The 24956-nt window shown below is 39.4% G+C and overlaps 2 protein-coding genes and 2 long non-coding RNA genes across 17 annotated transcripts in view; 2 read left to right on the forward strand and 2 right to left on the reverse strand.

The window, feature by feature from the left end:
* Positions 1 to 11138, forward strand: LOC127616435 (uncharacterized). 2 transcript variants are annotated; one of them, XM_052088009.1, is made up of 32 exons: positions 1 to 154; positions 1059 to 1109; positions 1226 to 1348; positions 1839 to 1910; positions 1995 to 2066; positions 2189 to 2248; positions 2496 to 2552; positions 2679 to 2747; positions 3123 to 3194; positions 3487 to 3543; positions 3618 to 3680; positions 3773 to 3832; positions 3929 to 3997; positions 4087 to 4164; positions 4952 to 5011; positions 5090 to 5158; positions 5231 to 5296; positions 5393 to 5464; positions 5533 to 5586; positions 6247 to 6300; positions 6383 to 6457; positions 6532 to 6603; positions 6682 to 6720; positions 7025 to 7087; positions 7191 to 7250; positions 7320 to 7400; positions 7483 to 7527; positions 7719 to 7781; positions 7883 to 7954; positions 8050 to 8089; positions 8195 to 8246; positions 9112 to 11138. In XM_052088009.1, the coding sequence occupies exons 2-32, from the start codon at positions 1083 to 1085 to the stop codon at positions 11036 to 11038; spliced, it is 3843 nt and encodes a 1280-aa protein (XP_051943969.1). In that variant the 5' UTR covers positions 1 to 154; positions 1059 to 1082; the 3' UTR covers positions 11039 to 11138. The 2 variants fall into 2 exon arrangements, with proteins under 2 accessions (XP_051943969.1, XP_051943970.1); XM_052088010.1 differs by lacking the exons at positions 1 to 154; positions 1059 to 1109; positions 1226 to 1348 and adding an exon at positions 1377 to 1738 and having other exon boundaries at positions 1803 to 1910.
* Positions 1 to 24956, forward strand: part of LOC127616440 (titin homolog) — a 31700-nt gene that overhangs the window by 4858 nt on the left and 1886 nt on the right. For 2 of the 13 annotated variants that reach the window (XM_052088021.1, XM_052088022.1), the window contains exons 3-17: positions 16177 to 16203; positions 16283 to 16351; positions 16656 to 16706; positions 17077 to 17157; positions 17229 to 17279; positions 17344 to 17391; positions 17474 to 17539; positions 18307 to 18375; positions 18598 to 18642; positions 18709 to 18816; positions 19583 to 19639; positions 19721 to 19789; positions 19864 to 19941; positions 24674 to 24733; positions 24824 to 24892. In XM_052088021.1, coding sequence (XP_051943981.1) covers positions 16177 to 16203; positions 16283 to 16351; positions 16656 to 16706; positions 17077 to 17157; positions 17229 to 17279; positions 17344 to 17391; positions 17474 to 17539; positions 18307 to 18375; positions 18598 to 18642; positions 18709 to 18816; positions 19583 to 19639; positions 19721 to 19789; positions 19864 to 19941; positions 24674 to 24733; positions 24824 to 24892 — 948 coding nt within the window. Of the gene's footprint in view, positions 1 to 14795; positions 14947 to 16030; positions 16079 to 16176; positions 16204 to 16282; positions 16352 to 16655; positions 16707 to 17076; positions 17158 to 17228; positions 17280 to 17343; positions 17392 to 17473; positions 17540 to 18306; positions 18376 to 18597; positions 18643 to 18708; positions 18817 to 19582; positions 19640 to 19720; positions 19790 to 19863; positions 19942 to 24673; positions 24734 to 24823; positions 24893 to 24956 lie in introns of those variants that run through there. The other 11 variants (XM_052088024.1, XM_052088023.1, XM_052088020.1 and 8 more) reach the window with 10 other exon arrangements.
* Positions 11107 to 24956, reverse strand: part of LOC127616445 (uncharacterized) — an 18996-nt gene continuing 5146 nt past the window's right edge. The window contains exon 2 of the long non-coding RNA XR_007967116.1: positions 11107 to 11329. This is a non-coding gene — a long non-coding RNA (uncharacterized LOC127616445). The remainder of the gene's footprint in view (positions 11330 to 24956) is intronic.
* On the reverse strand, positions 17152 to 18083 carry LOC127616446 (uncharacterized). The gene is made up of 3 exons (XR_007967117.1): positions 17629 to 18083; positions 17430 to 17512; positions 17152 to 17347 (listed from the first exon to the last, which is right to left on the reverse strand). It is a non-coding gene; the product is annotated as an uncharacterized LOC127616446 (long non-coding RNA).

Here is a 24956-nt window from a genome sequence, read left to right on the forward strand (position 1 = left end):
ACATCATCATGCGCGCAGACGTTGAAGTTTGCCTTCCTTGAAGGTCGGCGGTGGCGAGGCACCTCTCGATCCTGACAAAGAAGCGGCGGCTCAGGAAAAGGAACGGACGGACGGTGACAAAGTCAAACAGGACAAAAGTGCAGAATCCAAACAAGTAAGACATGATGATGATGATGACGATGATGAAAAAGAAGGCTGCACTCTATTCTTACATTACAAGAGACGGTACACATACTCAAAAAGCGATGTAACAAAAGTGTTGCCTTTGATTGACAGTTTTGGTTCCATCACAACAAGATGAATTTTCCTTCATTTAAAACAAAAAAACAAAACATTGTTTTATATTTTCACCGGATTTTTATTGTATGGAGTTTAAAAAAATACTGTATAGGATCCAAACGGCATTATGCAAATGTTTATCCTTTTATTTTTGGTATATTTTATTTGTATTGAATGATAACCATCATAATAATCGTAATAGTTGATTATTGTTGTCGTTTATTACTTTTTGAGTTTGATTAGAAAATATTTTTTTCTCTCAACAGAATAACATGAATTGTTAATGATTTTAATCACATGAATTATTTTTTTTTTAATTTCACTAACTTCTTACTACAATAATAACAATTACTCAATCAATTACATTTAGCATTTTTTAACAGGATAATAAAATTAACTGATTTTGATTCAGTTAATTTATTTCATTATTGTTTCTTTTAAGTTGCTGCATTAAAAAACATTTTATCCCACCAGCAAAAGATTAATTTGTCTTTTTGCTTTTATTATTTTACTAATATTTAATTTCTTTATAAAGATTTAAGAATTTTATTTTTCAAATTGATATTTTTGGGTTCTATCATAATTTTGTTTCCAATTATTTGAAGTTTATTTGTTTCTTGATGTTTCCTGTTTATTATGTAATTGTGCATTAACCTTCCATCTGGTATTATTATTAATATTTATTTTTACTAAATAAGGTTATTCTTGCATTCATTTTTCATAACAGTACTTGAGAACATAAAATAAGGCCAAAAACAATATTATTGATTTATTTTCAGGACTTCGGTGGTCGCTTTGCTGGAATGATGCGGAAAGCTGCTTCAGTGACGGTAACTCATGTCGTCTCTTGCTGTGACTCTTGTTATTTTTTAGCATATTTTATTGTTTTAGGTCTTTCCATTCATGTCCATCTCTTCAATGTTTTTTTTTTTGTGGGGGGGGGCAGGTTGTGCTAGCGGACAGCGATTCTGAGGAGACTGATGACCAGAAACCGCCAGAACAATCACATGCTGGGTTTTTCAATGGGATGTTCAAGAAGAAACCTGCAGAAACGGCTCAGCCGGACGAGGTCAAACTACTTCTGAAAACATGAGTGCCTTGACATACGAATGACCGAGTTCTTCGAGATGCGAGCTGGCGGTCGCTGTCGGCAGACTTTTTCACTTTAACTCGCGAGCGCTAACTTGAAACACAAAAACTCTATGGTGGAAGGTGACTGAACTCGGTTCGAAACAAGCGGCAGTTGGGCAAATATGATTGGTAAACTCTCTCCAAAAATAAGGAGCCTTCAAAGCTGTTTATTTGCACTCACCCGAAGGTTATTGTTAAACTCAACATCAAACAAAGAGAATTACCCATTGCCAATTGAAAACAACCAGATAGCTCCAAGTAGCTTAATGCTAACAAACAGCAGGAAACACTTTAGCGACACGGGCTAACAATTTGAATCTGTATGGCAGTACAGTATTGTTACCCTTCAGCAATCCGATTTTATAAGGGAACAACATGTGCAAAAAGTGAAGCGCCGTCAACATTTTTTTGTGGCTGTTCTATTTCAGGAACAGCAGCCCGGTATCCGTGGCGAACTGTCAGACAGCAGCTCCAGTCTGTCCGAGAAGCCCGCCTCAGAGGTCAGCTGGTTGTCGTCATTCATCTTTTATCATCTTTGTGTTTGTCGTTAATATCACAGACAAGTGTGTGGATTTGCGTTGCAGGAAAAAGGAGGATTTTTCAGCGGAATCCTCCGCAAATCTCCCAAGCTTCCCAAAGAGACGATACCCAAGCAGGCGAGCCATGCGAAATATTGTTTTTGCACAACTCCAGTGGATTATGTCCCCCCAGGGCTCCTGTAACCCGCGTTGCTACTAGCTCGTCTGGTTGGTTACTAGTTTGTTGTTTTTGCTCGTAGGATCCCGAAGAGCTCTCCGGTGATCTCTCGGGCAGCACAGACAGCCTGACGGACCACAAGGTGAGCTTTTTTTAATTTTTTAAATTGTTGAATTTTTTTCTTGTTTTTATTCTGTTTATTTACCATAATGGAAATATGTCATATACCAACAAGATTTATCCATTCAGTTTTTTTTCTCAATTGATAAAAAAGTGTCATTAACTTTATCATATTTTATTTGATTGATTTTAGTTTTTTGTGGAGCAGGGTGGTGATTCAACATATTGTTATCAGATTGACAAATCTGCCTTGGATATTGTTTGTGTAGGAGAAAGGAGGGTTCTTTAGCGGATTTCTCAAGAAGACGCCCAAAGCCGATAGAGAGGTGCAATTTTTTTTTCCTCTTCTCTCATCGATGACATTTAGGATGATTGTGTTGTTTTATTTGTAAACCGTTCGAATCCTCGTCCACACATCGTAATGAATCTCAAGCGTGATGTTTGATTTTCAGGAAATCACGATCACACAAAAAGAGCTTTCTTCGAGCAATGACAGTCTCCCTGATGTCACAAAGCCCAAAGTGAGTTCTCTCCTAGTCGTTTCGTGTGTTTTAGAAGCGCTTGGGTGTGTCTCAAACTCAAGGCCCGGGGGCCAGATCTGGCCCGCCGCATCGTTTTATGTGGCCTGAGGAAGCTAAATCAAACATATCAACTTCCGTGATGCTTGCTAAAATCTGTACCAAAATGTCTAATAAGACAGATATTGTCAGCATTTTCTTGTTACCAACACCCCACCCCCCTCCATTACAGCAACTTCAACCGTAGTTAAACAAACCGTTATTCCCGACTTCTTTATACACCGTAGGGAAACGGTACCTCAATGTGGCCTCCGATAAAAATGAATTTGACACCACTGTCACAGAAGATAACTCGTGTGTTTTTTGCATGTGTTTCAGGAGAAAGGAAGCGCGTTCGGCGGAATGTTCAAAAAGTCGCCTCGAACAAGCGAGATGCCCAACGCAGAGGAAGTGAGAAGCGTCTCGCCCAATCTTTGCTCTTGCACTAATTATGATTAATATTATTTTATTTGATTAATATTATTTTTAATGAGAAATGGAAGAAAAGTTCTTAATTCTTTTTTTCCCCTTTGATTCCAAATCGGCCTCCTTCTGTAATCTATTAGTTGACGATTTAATCATGTATAAGAGGACTTGCGAACGATAGTGACTTGAGATTGAGGATTCGGGAGATATGCAAGAGAGGACGGCATAGGAAATGGAAAAAAAATTCTTTATCTTCTTTCTCATCCTTACTGAACAGCCTCAAGATGATGAGCGCTCGCTGGGCAGTGACGGACCCTCGGAGGAGAATAATAAGGTGACCCTTTTTTCCCCCAACTTTCTAGTACACCATGAAAGCCTATTCATGTGATGCTGAAAAATGTGTTTCAGGAAAAAGGAGGACTATTTGGTGGATTCTTCAAGAAGACCGCCAAAGCATCTCAACCTGACCAGGTAAACACTGCACATTAATGTTATTCTTCACAACTTGTTAAATGCAAACGAATAGGATAGGATTACGACCTGGTTTTCCTTGTCACTTGCAGGATGAGAGCGTGGAGAAAAAGTTGTCAGCCAGCAGCGAGGATTTATCGGAAGGAAAAGCAGTACGGAATAGAATATTTCATATTTCCATATGAATCCATATCATATGTGTGGCCATGGTCAACATGGTGTGTTTTTGTGTGGGACGGTGGGGTCAGGAGAAAGATCGAGGGCTCTTTGGCGTCTTCCTCAAAAAGACCCCCAAAGGAGACAGGCCTGACTCACCGGTGAGTGTTAATTTAGAATGATTTGATTTGATTTGATTTGATTTGCTTTTTCCCCCCACATCTGAATCAATCGCATGTCTCAATTCCAGGATAGTGAGGAGGACAAGGAGCAAGCAACTACAAAGGCAGTGGGCGGCGACGATGTGGCTGATAGGGACGTCCCCAAGGTACCAAAAAGTCAGATTTAATGACAATGATATCGCAGGAAGGCATTGACAAAAAGAATTACTCACAAAAACATTTGCCCTCTCTCGGGAAATATTAATTTGAATTGTTTAGTTTCATAATTGAACATATTACTTTTTTTTAGTTATCTGTGTTATTGGAGTATTAAGTGTGTTTGTGTAATATTAGTTTTTATTTTGCTAATTTCACTCCCCAGTGGAATATTCAGTTTTTTATCTGAATATATTTTAATTGTATTTTTTGAAATAATTGAAAACATTTTTTGATTTACTTTAATTACTTTAAGGTTAATGTATTTATTGTTATTTTTTCTTTAATTTAATGAATATAATAATGTTATTTTAATTCTTATGTATTGACTTTTCTATTCATTTTAATCCCTCAATAAATATCTGTGGAATATTTACTTACGTGCAGTATTACTTATTTTTGTCTTATTTTTAATTTCATGATTTATTTTTTAAATACTCCATTTAAATTGGATCTCTTTTCGTTTTCCTTTTTAACAAAAAATAATAATAATAATTCATTGCCAATTTTAACCTTCAAGAAATATTAGTGGAATATTTGTTTCATTTACATGTGCATACATGTGCAAGATCAGAACTTGTTGTAATTTACAGCTTTTTAATTCATTTTTTTAACTTAGAAAAATACATATCTTGACTATATTGTATTAATTTTAATCCTGCAAGGCATTTTACTAGAATCTAAATTATGTCATGTATAATTCGGCGTTCATGAGTTTTTATTTTTTATTTTTTCCAGGATAAAAACCTTTTCAGCAACATGTTCAAGAAGCCTCAGAAGCCTACAGAGGGCGATAAGGTGCCTCCCGCTACCAAAAATGTTTCGTTCGTAATTCATTGATGAACAATAGTAAGGAACTATTTGGTGCGGTTTTAGGAAGCGCAAGTCAAGAGTGAAGCGGCGCCATCTGGGAGCTTGGAGAACTTGTCCGAAAACGTCCCCAAGGTTTCAACAAAGTCCGCTTGATGCTTTGGCTTGTCGTTGTTTGAGATTTGACCCAAAAAAGTGCACTCTTAGGTGAAAAAGGGAGGCCTGGCGGGCATCTTCAGAAGATCCAACAGCCAAGAGAACCTGCTGGATGAGGTCAGCATCACTCAAGTGCATTCGTAACCGTGAGGGAGGTGGAGAAATCTTATGTGGGGGGCTTTTGCGGGGCGCTCTTGTCATCTTGGCAAACAGGAGAAAGGCGGACTCTTCGGCGGACTCAAGAAAAACACCAACAAAGCGCCCGGCGAGGACCAAGCTGCAGGGGTGAGTTGACTGCCTCATTTTCCATTGTTGGCTTTTTTTAAACACTCACTCATCATCAATCATTTCAGGACAAGGAGAAGTCATCAAGTAACGACAATCTATCAGAAAATACCAATGCCAAGGTAAAAGTCGAACATTTACATGAGGAATGACCCTTCCCCACGCCCCCAAATAAGGAATCATCAATGGATAAATAGTTGTACTTATTTTTTCTTGCATTTTTAGATAATTTTGTTAGCTTTTTGTATAATTTGTAAACGTATAAGTTTTGTTAATTTCTGTTTTAATGTATATTTATAATACTTTTTAAAAAAAGTTTCAGCCTGTATTTTTTAAATCTAATTTATAAGTATTATTGGTTATTTCCCAAATATTTTAATATTTCCTTTTTTATTTACATTTTAAATCTTGTATGAGATCTCTTTTTTGTTTTAATTTTCCTCTGAAAAATGTTCAATTAAAAAATTTTTTTAAAATTTAAAACAATCCTAATATAATAGCTAATCTAATTAAAAACATTTGATTTTATTTCATTGTGTTATTCAAATGTTTAAAAATAAATTATATATATATATATATATATATATATATATATTACATCGTAAAAAAAATTGTTGTACATATAATTTTACATTGGGAAGGGTTTTTTGTATATTTAATTGTTTTTTTTTTAATGTGGTTCTATATAGAAACATTAACAGTATTTTTTCGGGTCAACATTTATTTGGGGGGTATTTTTTTGTTCTTACATTTTTTTTATCTGATAACAATTTTTTTCCTAGGGAAAAAGTATTTTCAGTGGCATGTTCAAGAAAGCGCCGAAAGCAGGCGACGAGGTGACAACACCATAGATGCTGATTATTTTTCTTGTTTTTGTTGTTATTCTCCATTGTTGTTGCTATTATTGTTGCTCTGCAGGAGTCAAATGGCGATGAGGAAAAGAAGCTCTTATCGGCCAGCAATGAAAACTTGACAGAAGAAAATGCACCAAAGGTGCAAACGATGGTGACAGACATCGGACTTGGACTGTTTTCAGCCCTTTTAATGACACAATATTTCTTTCCCAGGAAAAGATGGGAGGTTTGACGGGAATGTTAAAAAGGTCGCCCAAACCAGCACCACGCTCCATCGCCACCAAGGTGATTTAGACGATCTTCTACTCGTGTTCATTTGATAAAATAATCGAACGTCACATTATTATTATTTTTTGCTTCCAGGATCCTCTTAGTGATGGCAAGCAGGAAGAAAGTGTCAAGGTGAATTACAGGAGGAAAATACTTTGATTTGATGATTTTTTTTTTTTTAATGGACGTTTGAAACTTCGGATACATAGGCAAATAGACGGAGGGAAAAGGGGCAAGGGTTAGTGTTTAGGGGGGTAAGGGGTTAGGGTTAATTGATTTATTTAATTACATTTTAAATAAACGTTGAATTGCATTTATTTTCTTTATATTTTGACAGACATTTGGAACAAACATTAGTTGTGTACGGGCAAAACTATGCTTCTCCAACTATCACTGAAGAGAATTGTATTGGTTTTGGTCTTTTTCTTCCAACAAGGATGACTTGTCAGGAGACGAATTAGCAGGCCCTCCTGTCGATCTTGAAGCTGCCCCTGCAAAGGTGAGTGAGTACACGGTACACATTTGGAATCCTTTTACAATAAGTATGATTGACGTGTGGACATACTGTACAGTATATCTGACTGTGTGTTTATGTCTGGCAGGAGAAAAAAGGAGGCTTCACTGCCATGTTCAAGAGGATGCCCAAAACCGCTGACAAACAGGTTCGGCTGTTTTTCAAGTCACATGGGAAGATGAGTTCACACGCTCTAATGCCCTGTTAACGCTCGCAGGACAATGATAAGGATGAGGAGCGGGCGCCATCTGCAGGTGGGGGGCTGAAACGCAGGAGGACTATCAAGAAAAAAAGACGAGTGAGCCTTTTGTTTTGGGAAGTTGCGATGCGCAAAATGTTTTCTCGGTCTGACTGTCTTGTCGCTTTTTTTTTTTCTCCAGGTTGTATCCTTCAGAGTCAAGACAACTCTTCCCAGGATGTCACAGGTAACCCCTCAGCCAGTTTATCTTTGCAGCACAACAATTTGTCATGATCTATTATGGGCAGACTCACAAAAAAGACTCAGGAAGCCTTGCCTGAAAAGACACACAGTATGACTATCATTTTGCTTTGAGGGAGATATTTTGAGGCCCATTTCCAGTAGAGATTGCCTTTTTACTTGCTTTTTACTTCTCAGGCCGAAGAAAAGATGCCGGTCATTGAGGAGAGTCTGGAGATGCAGGAGATGATACCGGCACAGGTGAGTTTCTTCCTTCCTCCTCTTTACTACTTTGAACTGAGGTCTCGTGTGACAATCATGTATGATGGGGGTTGGATTTATTTTTTTTGTATATTTTTCAGAGTACAGTTGAGGTCCAACCGGTGGAGATGGCAGCATACCCAACTGAGGGAAACCCACTGGAATCTGAGGAGGTGTGTGTGCGCCACCACCATCCGCATCCCCATCAGCATAACATGACAACATGAGGTCAAAGTTGAGTGTTGTGTTGTTCTTTTTTTTCCTGCAGGAGAACGATGGCCTGATGGAATGGTGGAAAAATGTTGAAGGCGAGTGTACCATCTTGATTTTTTTTTTGTTTTTTGTTATCTTGGAAAATATTTTCGTTCTCTTATCTGTCTGGTGTGGTTTGTCTTGACTTCCTGTCTCCACAGGTTGGGCCGAGTGGAACGAGACGGCCAATTTCCAAGAAGATGAGGAGGGAATGTATGCACACTCTTAGTTTTATGATTTATTGATTATAAATGGGTGGGTGGATTGCTGGATAAATCCAGGTTAGGTGGATGGATGGTTGAATTTTATATGATGGATTTGTGATCTATGGATGCATGGATAGATGATGGACGGGTGTTTGATGGTTGGACAGCGACCGTAGATGAATTGGGGTGGATTGAGTGATCGATGGGTGACAAGAGTTAATGTATAGTCGGGGTGGATGGAGGGATGGGTGTTTGATGGGGGATTGGGTAAATTCATAGATGGTGGATGGATGATCGATATCTGGTTGATGGGCCTTTGGTTGGATGGATCAGTGTTGGATGTGAGATTGATGAGTGGCTAGATCAGATTTACAGAGATGGATGGAGTGATGATACAGTCGATAGATAGTTGGATTGGTAGATGGACGATTGGGTAGATTACACATGAATCTTAGATTTAAACATGAATGACGAATGGATGTGTTTACTCATTCGTGGATAAATGAATGGCTGAATGACGGATGTAGCAAGTATATATCGGTGACGGACAGATGGCTAGCTGTATGGATGGATGGATGTGGACAGATTGATAGATAAGAGTTACAGATTGTAATGGATTGTTGGATGCTTGAGAGGGTGTCTGGATGGATGAATGATCCCGTCGATTGATTGTTAGAGTGTTTGATGGATCGATTGATGTCGGATGGATGGATAGGTGATACATTAATGGGTGGTGTAGGTGACTCGTGATTGGTTGATCATTGGAGGACGTATAGAGGGAGAGTAGTAAATGTCATATGGTAGCGTATATGCAGTCGTGAATGTAATGCAGGTTTACCCATTGAAGTGTCCCTTCATGTCAATGTCTGCAGAGCAATGGAGGAGGCGGCCGACCGTGTCTACATGGCAGCGCGCCTGTTTGTGCGCCTCTTCAACCAGCGGGGGGCAACCTTGCAACACTGCATCCTTGAGCTGCTGGCCGTTGCCGATAACGCAGACTACTTCCATAAAAAGACGATATCGGCAGCCGTAGGCGGAGGCGTGGCCAGCGTGGCTGGCAGTCTGACGACCATCACGGGGCTCATCCTGGCGCCATTCACCTTTGGCGCCTCCATCATTGTCACGGCGGTAGGCATTGGCGTGGCCACGGCGGGCAGCATCACCTCGGCCACGGCCAACATAACAGACGCCGTCCACTCTAACATGGACCGCAAGAAGGTAGAAAAGATGATCCAGGACTACCAGGAGCAGATCAAAGACATCCGCGAGTGTATGAATTTTGTGCAGGAAGGCATAGACACCCTGCAGGAGTGGGACTTTGAGAAGTACTCGCAGAGTGCTGCCAAGAAGGCCCTAAACCACAACATCAAACATGTGGTGAAGGAAGGAGGCCGAGCGGGAAAGGCCTTAATGATCAACACCGACAAGCTCATTAGCACTGTCCAGGTTCTGGGTGCGGGGGCTGGAGCAGCCAAGGCCGCCCAGGCCATCAGCGTCACCACGGGGGTCATGTCGGCGCTCTTCCTGGCCCTAGATGTCTTCTTCCTCGCCAAAGACTCCCATGAACTGCGCAAAGGTGCCAAGACCAAGTTCGCATCCAAGATCAGGGATGTGTGCAAGGAGCTTCAGGATGGCCTCCTAGAGCTCAACAAGGTCAAGACACAGCTGCAGAAGACCATGGATGGCATCGAGGTGGAGGAGTATGAGGAAATCGAGGAGGTAGAGGAGGAGGTAGACGATGAACTGGAGTCAGATCCCAAGAAGCTGGCAGAACTGGAACAAGAGCTGGATCTCATGGAATTAAAACTGGACAAACGGATTGAGGAGGGCAAAATCGCCGAGAAGGAAGGTGAGTCCAAGGAGAAGAAGGAGGGGTTGAGAAAGAAGGACAAAATGGACAAGGAGACAGAGAAGTGGACCGCGGCTTCAAAGGAGAAGCAAGAGAAAGAAACAGCAGCGTCGTATAAAAAATTGGAGGAAAAACCCAAAAAGCAGGATCATGGTGGGCAAGATACATATGGTAGAACAGGAGAATCCCCAAAAAATACAGAACAGGAGAGAAGCCTCCTAGAAGATAGCGGGAAAGAAGCATTAGCCAGAACAAACAACTCCCGTACAAAGCCAGAGCATGAGAGAAGACGGCAGGAAAATGATGAGAAAGAATCACTCGGCAGAACGGAGGATTCCAAAAGGAAGTCGGAACGTGAGAAAAGTCACAGAGGGCTGACTGTGAATCCCGAAGGAAGCGTTCATACCGATGAGTGGGCCAGTCAGGAGAGAAGAAGCAGCGGATACGGATCCAAACGTGAAAGCAAAATGATGGATAGCATTCAAGCAAAAGACCGGAGGACAGAAGACACAGGAAGTAGAGAAGGATTGGACTTGGACAAGGGCATGACGAGGGACACTCACGGGAAAAGCGATGAACGGAGGGATTCGCAACAGAGTCGAGATTCGAGCCGGCGGGACCACACAGAGTGGAGGATAACGTCCAGCCACAGGAGTCACCACAGGAGAGCGAAGGAAAGGGCGGGAGACGAAGTGCACGGCGAGGAACAACGAATGAGCCGGACCGAGAGCGCCCGGAAGAAGCTTGAGGAGGATTATCGCCGGAGCACAGAGAGTCACAGGAGAGGAAGTGACCGAGTCAAGACAGGAACTGACAAGGAGAGGAAAGGAAGTGACGGGGACAAGACAAAAAGTGATCATGGGAGGAGAGGAAGTGACAGAGAGGGGGAACACAGTCGTCGAGGTTCTCGGCATTCCAGTGTCCTAGTGGATGATGGACTTTATATTTAGATTTCTAGCTCTTTGCTGTCTTTTAAACCAGTCTTACCGTTAATTGTCACATTTTTTTAAAGAGTTGCAAATGTTGGTCCTGCTCTTGTGGGAGAATTATGGACAAAAGTTAATGTACTGTAGTTAGTGGAGAACTGACAGTTATTGGGAGACGCCACATCTAGGTTTTTTTTTCTCCTTAATAGAGAATTCTTAAAAATCATTCTTATGGTCCAGTCTTTGATTTAAAGACCTTAGTAATACCATGGTATCTTGGTTCTCGTCCTGTGGCCAATGTCTCAAACTATAGACCTTTTAGGGACGAGTCATAAGCCAGCCTTTGGTCTTTCTGTCTGACCCATTGTTCCAGTTTTTCGGCTCATGGCTGTATGTAAGGCCTTGTTGTTTTGATCCTAGTCCAAGGCCACCTCTGTCTCTTTGGGGGAAGTCATAAGATGGGCCTGGCCATTTCTGTCTTTTGATTATCGAATTCTGGCAAATGTCTGAAGCTAGATGAACTCTAGACATTTGGGAACAAGTCTTGCATCTAGCTTCAGGCAAGGCCTATAGTTATTTTTTTGTTTTTGTTTTTGGTCCAAGTACAAAGCAAGTACTTGGTCTTTTGGACATGGTCCTTTGGCCAACCTCTAAAGGTAGATGCAGATCTTTTATGGGCAAGACTCAAACAAGGCTACGTCTTTCCAAGTGTGAAGAAAAAATTTGGTCTATTGGTAATATGACCTAGGTCTTTCTGACCAAGTTTAGACCCGGACCTACATTCTGTATTTATGTTTGGGTGTTTTAGTTTAAAGCCAGGGCAAAGTATTTCTGCCTGAGCTTCAAGTAAGACATGTTGTATGTATTTTTGGTCGAGGACCTGAGGAAGAGCCTTTGGCCTATGTTCCAAGCTGGACCTAGTTAGTCTTTTGTGGGCAAGTCTTACCGATGTCATTCTCTCTGAATTTCAAGCCAGACCTTGATGTTTTGGTCATAGTCTTTTGGACAAAGTCCTATTGGTATACTGGAGTCATAAACCAGGTGTTGGGCTTTCTGATCAAATTTTGACAATCTGGATGTCTTCCTGTCCAGGTCTACAGCAAAGTTTTGGCATTTTGGTCCAAATGTTCTTGCCAAATCCTTGAGTCAAACCAAGGTCATTTGGACAGCCCTAGCAAGGCCATAGCAAGACTAGGTCTTGCTATTCTTTAGTCCGCATCCGTTAGCCAAAGTTGTGAACATATACTGTATATTTTTCATTTTTGTGATGGGTACATTATTCAATTTTTTGTTTTTTAATTTCATCATTTTAAAATTTAACTATATTTATCTTATGGTTACAACTGACATTTTTATATCAGACAGTGTACTTTTCACTGGTGTTGGTTTTCTTATTGAACAAATAAATTATTTTATATGCCAATATTGACACGGAATTGTTTTGAATGTATTTTAGGTGTGAACAAGCTTTTATTTTGTGTGTGAATTAACTATAAAAAAAGCTTCTCCCCTTTCAAGTCCTCATCCATCCATTTCCTGATCAGCTTAATCCTCACAAGAGTCGCGAGGGGTGCTGGAGCCTATCCCAACTGTGTTCGGGCAGTAGGCGCGGGACACCCTGAACTGGTTGCCAGCCAATCACAGGGCACACAGAGACAAACAACACTCACACGCACACGCACACCTTGGGACAATTTAGACTTTTCAATCAGCCTGCCATGGATGTTTTTGGAACATGGGAGGAAACCGGAGTACCCAGAGAAAACCCGCACAGGCACTGGGAGAACATGCAAACTCCACACAGGAGGGCTGGAACCAGGATCGAACCCTCGACCCCTAGACTGTGAGGTTGACATGCTAACCACCGGGCCACCTGGTATACATATTTAAATCAGTATTTTTTTTAATTTGGTGAGAGCAAAAAATAAACAAAAAACTCAATTCTCTAAACAAAACAGGAATTTATTTTATGAAAAAAGATGAAAATAACCAGAAAGACACCCTCATTCGGCCTCTGTTGTGATTGTGTTTTTGTAGATTTTGTTTTTATATGAATACAAAATTTGGAAGTCATGATACAATTTGATCAGTTTTGTCCTCATATGCATATGGTTGAGCAGACTATTAAAGGGTTAATGAGTCATAATTTCCTCGCCCCGCTTTGAATTATTAGCCAACATTGGGGCTTATTTTGGGATCCTCTTGTGTCAGACTTGAGGTTGAAACTGATGAGTCAAATCTGCCGAGATCCAAACACAGGTAGGTTGGACCCTGCCCCTTCCTCCTCTTTCCCTCCTCCCACCTCCTCCGCCTCAGACAAAAACATTTCAAAGACATCCTCTGCAGGTAAAATCATCGCATTTATCACCCCGACACATCATGAGGATGCAATTTTGCAGGGCGTAGTTTCATTTGTGTGAATGTGTGTGTTTGTGTGTTAAAGTTGTCTTGCTGGTAACAATGTGGGGTGTGTGTTATTTAGTTGAGGAAATTGTCATAATTGATATTTATTATTACTGTAATATGTATTCATCATTATAGTATCACTATTATTGTTGTTGGACTGGTGGACTCGTGTTTTAGCGCGCCTGCCTCACAGTTGGAAGTTTCTGGAATTGAATCCAGGCTCGGGCCTTCCTGTGTGGAGTCTACATCTTCCCCCATGCTTGTGTGTGTGTGTGTGTGTGTGCGTGTGTGTGTGTGTGTGTGCGTGTGTGTGGCTTTTCAATAATTTGACCTGTCGTGTGAATATGAGTGTTTGTCTTTATGTGCCCTGCGATTGGCCGGTGACCAGGCAAGGGTGTACCCTGCCTATCTCCCAAAGTGAGCTGGTATAGGCTGCAGCTCCCCCCTTATTCTAGTAGTGTATAAGCTACTTCACTGTTTAACACACAACGGTTAACATATTGCAAGATAATCCCTCAGGACATGGCAGTGCAATAGAAGATTTTTGTGGACGGATAAGAGGAGCCAACAAGTGGGAACATGCACAAACATTACAGCATGCAAAAGTTTATATTTAGAAAGTACGGAATGGCAGCATGATACTGGGCATGCTGTTGCGTAAAGTTCCAGGTCGGAATGAGGTGACGACTATTAAGACAAATAAAGGAAAAGAATTCCATTTGGACAGTAGAAAACAATACATAAATGCAATTAAGAGTACATTCATGAAAAATACATTGATTTAATGCAGTATAACACAAAACGTTTATAAATCTCTGTTTTACTGTTTCTACTGTTTTGTTTTTATGTATATTTTTAATCTAAAAATAACATGGATGGATGGATTTTTTAAATTTTGTAAAAGAATCACATACCAAACACACATTACAGATTATTTTTAGTCATGAAACTACGAACACTATTGTTTTTTTTAATGTTGGGCATGCAAATGGTACTTGATGTAAAATATTTCAGAAACCTGGATTAAAACATTTGGTTTTATCATTATATAATACTTAAAGCCTCTTTTGTTTTCAGTTAAATGTTGAATTAAAATAATTGAATTCGCAGAGCGTGTGAGTATATATTTCATTTAACGTACCTTTATTCATGGTACTATATATATTTTTAATTGGGGGGAACAATCAGGTGTAAACCCACTGAGATGTTTCCAGGTCATTTAAATAGAAATATTGTATAGGGAAATACAAACGGCTTCCTTCGAGAGAGAAAAACGTTCCATATCAGATTAACACATTTGATCGACACATTTTGGGGAAATACACCCAAAAATTTGTTCGTGTCACGCCGCGGAGGTTGTGATGAAGGCGGAAATTTCGGAGCTTCATGGGTGCCCTTGAACGCCTCCGGGGTTGCAGATGTGTTGCGGGGTGTGGTGAAAAGTTTGGAAAATCTCGAGACAAGTGTTCACTTTGTGTTCGTGTGTGAATGTGTCCAGATTTCAGTGACAGAGGAACAACTGCGAGGTTAGTCAAACGCCATGAATGACACAATTAACATTTCAAATGAATTTAATGTGCTCGGCAATTATTGTTTTTGTACAGTGTTTAATTGAATATCTGCCGTTTGTCTGTCATGATTCAATGTTCATTGAAACATTAGAAAAATGCTGCTTTATTTTGTTTTGTAGTTCTCCGGTCGATCCAATCTGGAAGCACGTGATAATTGAGGAAATTGGTATTTTCGCAGTAAAACAGACAGGAAATATGTGTTTTCATAATTAAGTAGTCACTAAGAAGCAACTTACGCGTGACAAAATAATCTAAAACGTAGATCTTATAATTCCTCTTGGGAACGTAGCGGCTTTGGATTCACAAAAGTAGCCTCAATGTCACTTTTTTAAAAATACGTCTGCGAAAAGCAACGAGTGTTGTATCTTCTTGTGATGCTCTTTCTGTGTGCAGTGTATCTGTTTTCTACCGCGCCCTCGTGGCCAAGGCGCACACACCAAAATGAGCAACACAATGTTAATTGAATCCGAGCAGAAAATCATGATTCAATTCATGATTAATTCATTCATTTGGATTCATTTAATTTAAATTTTTTTGGCGTATGTTTTTCTCATTGGCATGCGGTCTCTAATGTCCTAAACACACAATCAAAACACATACCTGTATTTATAATTGACATGGAAATTGTATTTGTTTATTTGTCTTCATTTTATAGTTTGTGACATGTAATGTTAATAGAATCCAAAAAAAATCAAATGACTGGGTTGATCATTTTAATGTTTTCAGAGGTTGATGTGGGCATGAGGAGAGCTGTGTACATACATTTTGGTGATGAGTGATCATAATTTCGGCTTTTTTTTTACATTAGGCGTTTTAGACTGACCTCCTGTAATGTGTTTGTTGTTTTTTGGAGCTGCGATGAATGGCATTTTGTTTCATTTCAGTGGGGGAAGTTGATTTTGAGGTACAAGTGACACAAGTGAAGTTGACACTGCAAATGCAAATGTGCTCATCAATCAACTTCCATCATTTCACAAGCATGTGGAAGTATTTACCATGGCGATTACGGTATTTATCTGAACATTTTGTCTCGTTTTAGGGAAGTGAGATGAAGATGGCTCAGCCTGAAGCCAAAAAGAAAAAGCCTGTGAGAATGAATGGAAAGATAAAACATAAAATAATATCAAATGGGAAAAAAATCATAAACCTAAGTTGTATTTCTAATATTCTGTGTTGTCTTCACAGTCCATACTGCCTCGCTGGCATCCTGAGGTACTTACTCCGCACCGTAAGCGGCTATTTGTAGAGGTGTATAATCAGCGTTTAGTAAAAATACGACTTTTTGTTTCAGCCTCAAAGAATCGATGCAGAGAAATTGGACAAGCCTACGCCTGTGGTTCCTCCACGACTCAAGCTGAATGTGTGTACAAAATAGTGTTTAACTGTCAAAAATTGTGAGACAAATCAAGATTTTCTTATCTTAAAAAATGTTTTGAATTGTTCCTTGATTTTTTTTTTGGAAGAGGGTGGGTTCTTTTTCAATGTCTTTTCAGAATTGGAACTTTTTGTAACTTTATTTTGGTTGAAAACCCATCACCTCCAAGGTTGATTGGTTGCTAGCAAGTTAATAATGTCTTCCTTTTGTGTATGATTGGAACATTATTAATTTTTTAAATACATTTTTAAAATTAATTCTATTTGTGTACATGTGTGTATGTGTGCAGGATCTGAGTCAAATGCAATTTCTCCTGAAAAGATTAGACATGGATGGTGAGGTAAGTGTGTTAGTTGTTAAAATCTTGTCAACATTAATTTATTTCTTGGCATCTGAATGATTACAAATCAGGGTTGTCCATGAAACTTTTTAAAATCAGTACAAATAATAGATTGTTCATGTGGTGTCACTTTGGGGATTGAAAACACTGAAAATGTTGCAATTGTTTCATGGGATATCGGCATATCGCCCACTAGTGGCCCGGCATGCTCATTACAATGTTTTCACTTTTCGGGATGAATGGTTTGGTTTGGTTTCTGTTTGTCATGTTACTCTGGCCCTATTTGTGGTGATTACAATTGACAACACAAATGACGGTGGGGAAAAAAATCGTTTTTTTGGTTGTTGTTTTTTTACGTGATTTTTTTTAGGCCAATCGAAACATGCCACAAAGCGAGCCAAAGGAGAAAAAGCCAGAAATTCCCGTACCGGCGCCTAGACGAGCAGAAAAGGTGTAGTATCAGTACTGTCACAATTTAACAAATGAAAGTCAAAATTAATTTCAATTTTTTTTCGCGTGCAGAGGAGGACCTGGACGACGAGACACAGTCAGTGCAACAGCGACCACAAGCAGGTAGACCATCTTCTGACGCCATCTCAGTGTTGGCCGCCAACACTTGGTCCTCTTCTTTCTTCAGATTTCTGCCGGAAGTGTCCAATCAGATGCGGCGACTGACACCAAACAGGTTTGTCACCGTCATGTCAGATTACAATTTTTATTTACCGGTACAAATAATTTTCAACATCAATCGTTCCCCTCACACGTAGACTCGTCCATCTGTCCTGACGGCCAAAGTTCGACGAAGCCTGAAAGTCAAAAAAATGTCATTCATTGTAAGCAACGAGGGTGCTAATCAAGCTAATAATGTAATGCTAATCATGCTAACACAGTTATACAAATAACGCTAATCCACAGTACTAACCATCCATGTCTTATCCGCTTTTCCTCACGAGGGTTGCGAGCGTGCCCGAGCCAATCACAGCCGCCATTGGGCAGTAGGCGGAAAACATCCTGAACTGGTTGCCAGTCAATTGCAGAGCACACATAGACGATCAACCATTTGCGCTCACACTCACACCGAGGGACAATTTAGAGTGCCCTATTAACTTGCCATGCACGTTTTTTGAATTGTGGTAGGAAACCTGAATACCCGGGGAAAACCCACACAGGCACAGGGAGAAAATGTAAACTCTACATAAGGAAGGCCGGAACTGGAATTGAACGCTGCACCTCTGCACTGTGAGGTGGATGCACTAACCAATCCATCACCATGCCACCCCTGTACTAACCAGTTTACTTTCTATTGGGGACGGGCAACTGGCAACTGCAAGATGCTGACTGATTTTGTGTATGTTCAATCAAGACCATGGTTGATTCCAAAGCTTGCGTTTGTGCACTGTCCACGATAAGAATACATCACTTGTACTTTGTACGAGAAGCTCAGAGAAATGCGGGCTGATAATTGTATGCACTCTCTGGCTAAACGGGTTTGTGGGAGCATGTGGGCGTGGTTGTGTGCAAGACACACACACACACAAATTCAAACCTACCTAAAACCAGTTTTGGGGTAATGTGGCTCACATGGAGGTATTTACTGCAGAGTCATGTGACTGACAACCAGGACAGAGGTGATGACGCTCCGGACAAAAAGACCACTTCCATCAAACCGGTATTTGACACACTGTGTACTTTTGTGTGTGTGTGTGTCATGTGATCGTGTACGTGCATTTGTGTGCGTGTACTTTCCTCCATTTGTGTGCATGCTTTTGTGTAAATGTGTGTGTGTGCACGCCTTTGTATGTGTGAGTGTACAAGTTTTTGTGTTTTTCTCTACTTTTGTGTTTGTATTTGCGTATGCGAGATGTGACAGCGTGTGACTTTCGCTCCGCAGGGTGTCCTAAAGGGGGTAATGAAGCACCTCAAGTCCACAAGCAAGGTATGAGGTGCTCCCCGACGATGATATCGTCATGTGCGCAGACGTTGAAGTTTGCCTTCCTTGAAGGTCGGCGGCGGCAGTGGAGGCGATCTCGATCCCGACAAAGAAGCGGCGGAAAAGGAACGGATGGACGGTAACAAAGTCAAACAGGACAAAAGTGCAGAATCCAAACAAGTAAGACATGAGGATGACGATGATGAAAAAGAAGGCTGCACGTCATCTCTATTCAGTGCCGCTATTGCATTTTGAACAAAAGACAGTACACACACTCAAAAGGCGATGTTGCAAAAGTGTTCCCTTTGACTAACAGTTCTGGTTCCATCTCAACTTGGTGAATTTTCCTTCATTTTTTAAAAATGAAAAAAAAATTAAAATAAAAAAAAAAACATTTTCACCGTATTTTTGTTTGGCGTTTTATAAAAATACTGTACATATGAGCCAAACAGCAGAGGTGGGATTTTTATTGATTGATTTATTTTCAAACCGCCCATGCAACTCAGAAAGGGATTTTTTTTTTTTTAATAAGATGCCATTGTGTAGCCCTGGTGCAGTTACGTTCTTGGCATTACGAAATAAAGACTGAAAGACAGGAATTTTATTTTGTTTTATTTATTTATTTTTCAAACCGCATGTTGAAACTCAAAAAGCGGACACGGGGCTGAAAATGAGCACTAAACAACAACCTCTGGTGCTCATTTGAGATCCATAAGAACATTTTAATGTCGCAAAATAGAATTTAATTTCTTTTGGCAAAAAAGAAAAAACATGTACGTATTCATATTGTACTTAATTTTAACTTTTAATCATATACTTTGTATAATTATAGGTTGTTCATGGTGAGCATCACTTGTTTAATGGATTTTTCTGCATTAAAAAACTTGAATAAATAAAAAATGTGATCTCATGTATTTCCCGTCTTTTTTGTTTTTGTCACTTGCAGGATGAGAGCATGGAGAAAATGATGTCAGCCAGCAATGAGGATTTATCGGGAAAAGCGGTATGGAAGAGAATATTTAACATTTCCATATCATGTGTGCGGCCATGGTCAACATGTTTTTGTGTGGGGCGGCGGGGTCAGGAAAAGGATCGAGGGCTGTTTGGCGTCTTCCTGAAAAAGTCCCACAAAGGAGAGAGGGCTGACTCACCGGTGAGTGTTAATTTCGAATTATTTTTATTTTATTTCTTTCCCCACATTTGCATCCATCCATGTCCCAATTCCAGGATAGCGAGGAGGACAAGGAGCAAGTGACTACAAAGGCAGTGGGCGGCGATGATGTGGCCGATAGGGGCATTCCCAAGGTAACAAAAAAGTCGGATTTGATGACAACGATGCCATCGCAGTAATATCATTGAGCGACTAAAAAAATATCCACACACACAAAAAAATGCCTTACTATACTTACTGACTATACATGGTCGTTTTTTTCGGATAAAATGACTAAGGCGTTTTTAGCTGAAAAAAACGACAATGTGTAATAATGCATTTTAACCTGAAAAAAACCGACCATGCATAGTAAGGTGTATTTAGCCGAAAAAAAACGACCATGTAAAAAGGCGTTTTTAGCCGAAAAAAACGACCATGTATATATAGTAAGGCGTTTTTAGCCGAAAAAAACGACCATGTATAAAGGCGTATTTAGCCTTAATAACGGACGAAAAAAACGACCATGTATAGTAAGGCGTTTTTAGCCGAATAGTAAGGCGTTTTTAGCCAAAAAAACGACCATGTAAAGCGTTTTTAGCCGAAAAAAACCCACCATTTGTAGTAAGGCGTTTTTAGCCGAAAAAAAACGGCCGAAAAAAACGACCATGTATAGTAAGGCGTTTTTAGCCCCCCCAAAAAACAGCCGAAAAAAACGACAATGTATAGTAAGGTGTTTTTAGCCGAAAAAAAAAACGACCATGTATTGTAAGGCGTTTTTAGCCGGAAAAAAACGACCATGTATAATAAGGCGTTTTTAGCCGAAAAAAACGAAAAAACGAAAAAACGAAAAAAACGACCATTTTTAAAACGACGTTTTTAGCCCCCCCCCAAAAAAACGGCCGAAAAAAACGACCATGTAAAGTAAGGCTTTTTTAGCCGAAAAAAACGACCATGTATAATAAGGCGTTTTTAGCCGAAAAAAAAAAACGGCCGAAAAAAACGACAATGTATATAATAAGAAGTTTTTAGCCGAAAAAACCCCACCGTGTATAGTAAGGCGTTTTTAGCCGGAAAAAAAAGACCATGTATAGTAAGGCTTTTTTAGCCGAAAAAACCCACCATTTTTAGTAAGGCGTTTTTCGCCGAAAAAACCCACCATTTTTAGTAAGGCGTTTTTAGCCGAAAAAAAACAGCCGAAAAAAACGACCATGTATAGTAAGGCGTTTTTAGCCGGAAAAAAAACGACCATGTATTGTAAGGCGTTTTTATCCGAAAAAAACGACCATGTATAATAAGGCGTTTTTAGCCGAAAAAAACGACCATGTATAGTGAGGCATTTTTTGTCAAAAAAACCCCACCATGTATAGTAAGGCTTTTTTAGCCGAAAAAACCCACATTTTTAGTAAGGCGTTTTTATGCCGGAAAAAAACGACCATGTATCGTAAGGCGTTTTTAGCCGAAAAAAAACAGCCGAAAAAAACGACCATGTATAGTAAGGCGTTTTTAGCCGAAAAAAACGACCATGTATAGTGAGGCATTTTTTGTCAAAAAACCCCCACCATGTATAGTAAGGCATTTTTAGCCAAAAAAAACCCACCATGTATAGTAAGGCGTTTTTATGCCGGAAAAAAACGACCATGTATCGTAAGGCGTTTTTAGCCGAAAAAAAACGGCCGAAAAAAACGACCATGTATAGTAAGGCGCTTTTAGTCGAAAAAACAACCATGTATAGTAAGGCGTTTTTAGCCGAAAAAAAACGACCATGTATATATAGTAAGGCATTTTTAGCCCAAAAAAATGACCATGTATAGTAAGGCGTTCTTAGCCGAAAAAACAACCATGTATAGTAAGGCGTTTTTAGCCGAACAAAACGACCATGTATAGTAGGGCGTTTTTAGCCCAAAAAAACCCCACCATGTATAGTAGGGCGTTTTTAGCCCAAAAAACCCCCACCATCTATAGTAAGGCGTTTTTTACCGGAAAAAAACGACCATGTATAATAAGGCGTTTTTACCGAAAAAAACGACCGTGTATAGTAAGGCGTTTTTAGCCAAAAAAACTACACCATGTATAGTAAGGCGTTTTTAGCCGAAAGAAAAACCGACCATGTATTGTAAGGTGTTTTTAGCTGAAAAAAACGACCATGCATAAAAAGGCGTTTTTAGCCGAAAAAAAACGACCATGTATAGCGCTTTTAGCCGAAAAAAATGCCTTGGTCGTTTTATTTGGCTAAAAGCGCCTTACTATACATGGTCGGGTTTTTTTTTGTCCGTTTTTTTTAGGCTAAATACGTCTTACTACATGGTCGTTTTTTTTCTGATAAAAACGCCGTACTATACATGGTCGTTTTTTTCGTCCGTTTTTTTAGGCTAAATACGCCTTACTACATGGTCGTTTTTTTTGGCTAAAAACGCCTTACTATACATGATCGTTTTTTTTTCGGCTAAAAACGCCTTACTACACATGGTCGTTTTTTTCGTCTAAAAACGCCTTACTACACATGGTCCTTTTTTCAGCTAAAAATGCCTTACTATACATGGTCGTTTTTTTCGGCTAAAAACGCCTTATTATACTTGGTCGTTTTTTCGGCTAAAAATGCCTTACTATACATGGTCTTTTTTTCGGCTTAAAATTTCGTCAAAAAATGCCTTACTATACATGGTCGTTTTTTCGGCTAAAAACGCCTTACTATACATGGTCGTTTTTTTCGGCTAAATACGCCTTACTACATGGTCGTTTTTTTTGGCTAAAAACGCCTTACTATACATGGTCGTTTTTTTCGGTTAAAAACGCCTTACTATACATGGTCGTTTTTTTGGCTAAAAATGCCTTACTATACATGGTCGTTTTTTCGGTTAAAAACGCCTTACTATACATGATCCTTTTTTCAGCTAAAAATGCCTTTACATAGTCGTTTTTTTTTCCGGCTAAAAACGCCTTACTATACAAGGTCGTTTTTTTCGGCTTAAAATTTCGGCTAAAAATGCCTTACTATACATGGTCGTTTTTTTCTTCTGCTCAAAACGCCTTACTATACATTGTCGTTTTTTCGGCTAAAAATGCCTTTACATAGTCGTTTTTTTTTCCGGCTAAAAACGCCTTACTATACATGGTCGTTTTTTTCGGCTTAAAATTTCGGCTAAAAATGCCTTACTATACATGGTCGTTTTTTTCTTCTGCTCAATACGCCTTACTATACATGGTCGGTTTTTTCTGCCGTTTTTTTCGGCTAAAAATGCCTTACTCTACATGGTCGTTTTTTTCTTCTGCTAAAAACGCCTTACTATACATGGTGATTTTTTTCGGCTAAAAACGCCTTACTATATAGGGTCGTTTTTTTGGCCAAAAACGCCTTACTATACATGGTTGTTTTTTTTGGCTAAAAATGCCTTACTATACATGGTCGTTTTTTTTCAGCTAAAAACGCCTTACTCTTCGGCTAAAAACTCCTTACTATACATGGTCGTTTTTTTCTTCTGCTAAAAACGCCTTACTATACATGGTCGTTTTTTTCCGGCTAAAAATACGATACAAAAAACGACTTCAATTTGCCTTTCTTATCATGTTGGTTAAAGAAAGAAGGGATATGGTTGCAACCTCTGGGGATTGAACACCCAACCACTATTTTGGGACATCGTTGCGCTACCCCTGAGCCACACGACCACATAACTTCTTGCATGTTTTGTGTTTTCTTAAATAAAGCTGCAAATGGTGGTTAAAGAAATATGTGACCTTGTTGCAAACACTGGGAATTGAACACCTGACCGCTGGATTTGGAATTTCAGCTTTCTACCATTGAGCTAACCCACCACAGTTAACCTTTGGGTTGTTTTGTGTTTTTCCACAAATTAGTTGTATATGGTGGTTAAAGAATAGATATTGACCAGGATTCGAAAACTGAACCTCTTGTATGGCACTCCATCACTAAACCACTGATCCAAAGCACCATATGGAGCAGTGCAGTTGTGTTTTTTATTAATCATGGTTGTTTCTTTCGGCTAAAAATTGACTTCATGGTCGCTTTTTTGGCTAAATATTTAGTCCAAAAATGCCTTACTATGCATGGTCGTTTTTTTCGTCTAAAAATGCCTTACTATACATGGTCGGTTTTTTTTTGGCTAAAAATGCCTTACTATACATGGTCGTTTTTTTCGGTCAAAAACGGCTTACGATACATGGTCGTTTTTTTCGGCTAAAAATGCCTTACTATACATGGTCGGTTTTTCGGCTAAAAATGCCTTACTATACATGGTCGTTTTTTTCGGTCAAAAACGGCTTACGATACATGGTCGTTTTTTTTCGGCTAAAAATGCCTTACTATACATGGTCGTTTTTTTCTTCTGCTAAAAACGCCTTACTATACATGGTCGTTTTTTTCTTCTGCTAAAAACGGCTTACGATACATGGTCGTTTTTTTTCGGCTAAAAATGCCTTACTATACATGGTCGTTTTTTTCTTCTGCTAAAAACGCCTTACTATACATGGTGATTTTTTTTCTGCTAAAAACGCCTTACTATACATGGTCGTTTTTTTCGGCCATTTTATTCGGCTAAAAACGCCTCACGATACATGGTCGTTTGCCTCTATTGAGAAATATTAATTTCAATTATTTTGTTTCATAATTGAACATATTACTTTTTTGTACTTATTAGTTACTTATGTGCAATATAACTTATTTTGTATTGTTTTTAGTGTAATTTTTTAAAAATTGATTTCTTTTCATTTTCCTTCTTAACAAAAAAAAATCTTTGAAATTATGCTGCCAATTTTAACCTTCAAGAAATCTTAGTGGAATATTTGTTTCATTTACACTGTATGTACAAATGTGCAAGACTTTTTGTAGCAATTTTCAACTTTTTAATTTTGCAACTGATTCTTTTTTTCCAGGATAAAAACCTTTTCAGCAACATGTTCAAGAAGCCTCAGAAGCCAACAGAGGGCGATAAGGTTCCTCCCACTCCCCAAAATATTTCGTTAGTAATTCTTTGATGAACTACTGTATATACTAAGGAACGACACCATTTGTTGCCGTTTCAGGAAGCCCTCGTCAAGAGTGAAGTGGCGGCATCTGGGAGCTTGGAGAACTTGTCCGAAAACGTCCCCAAGGTTTCAACAAAGTCCGCTTGATGCTTTGGCTTGTCGGTTGTTTGAGATTTGACCCAAAAAAGTG

The sequence above is a fragment of the Hippocampus zosterae genome, chromosome 15, assembly GCF_025434085.1.
Source record: "Hippocampus zosterae strain Florida chromosome 15, ASM2543408v3, whole genome shotgun sequence".
NCBI lineage: Eukaryota > Metazoa > Chordata > Actinopteri > Syngnathiformes > Syngnathidae > Hippocampus > Hippocampus zosterae.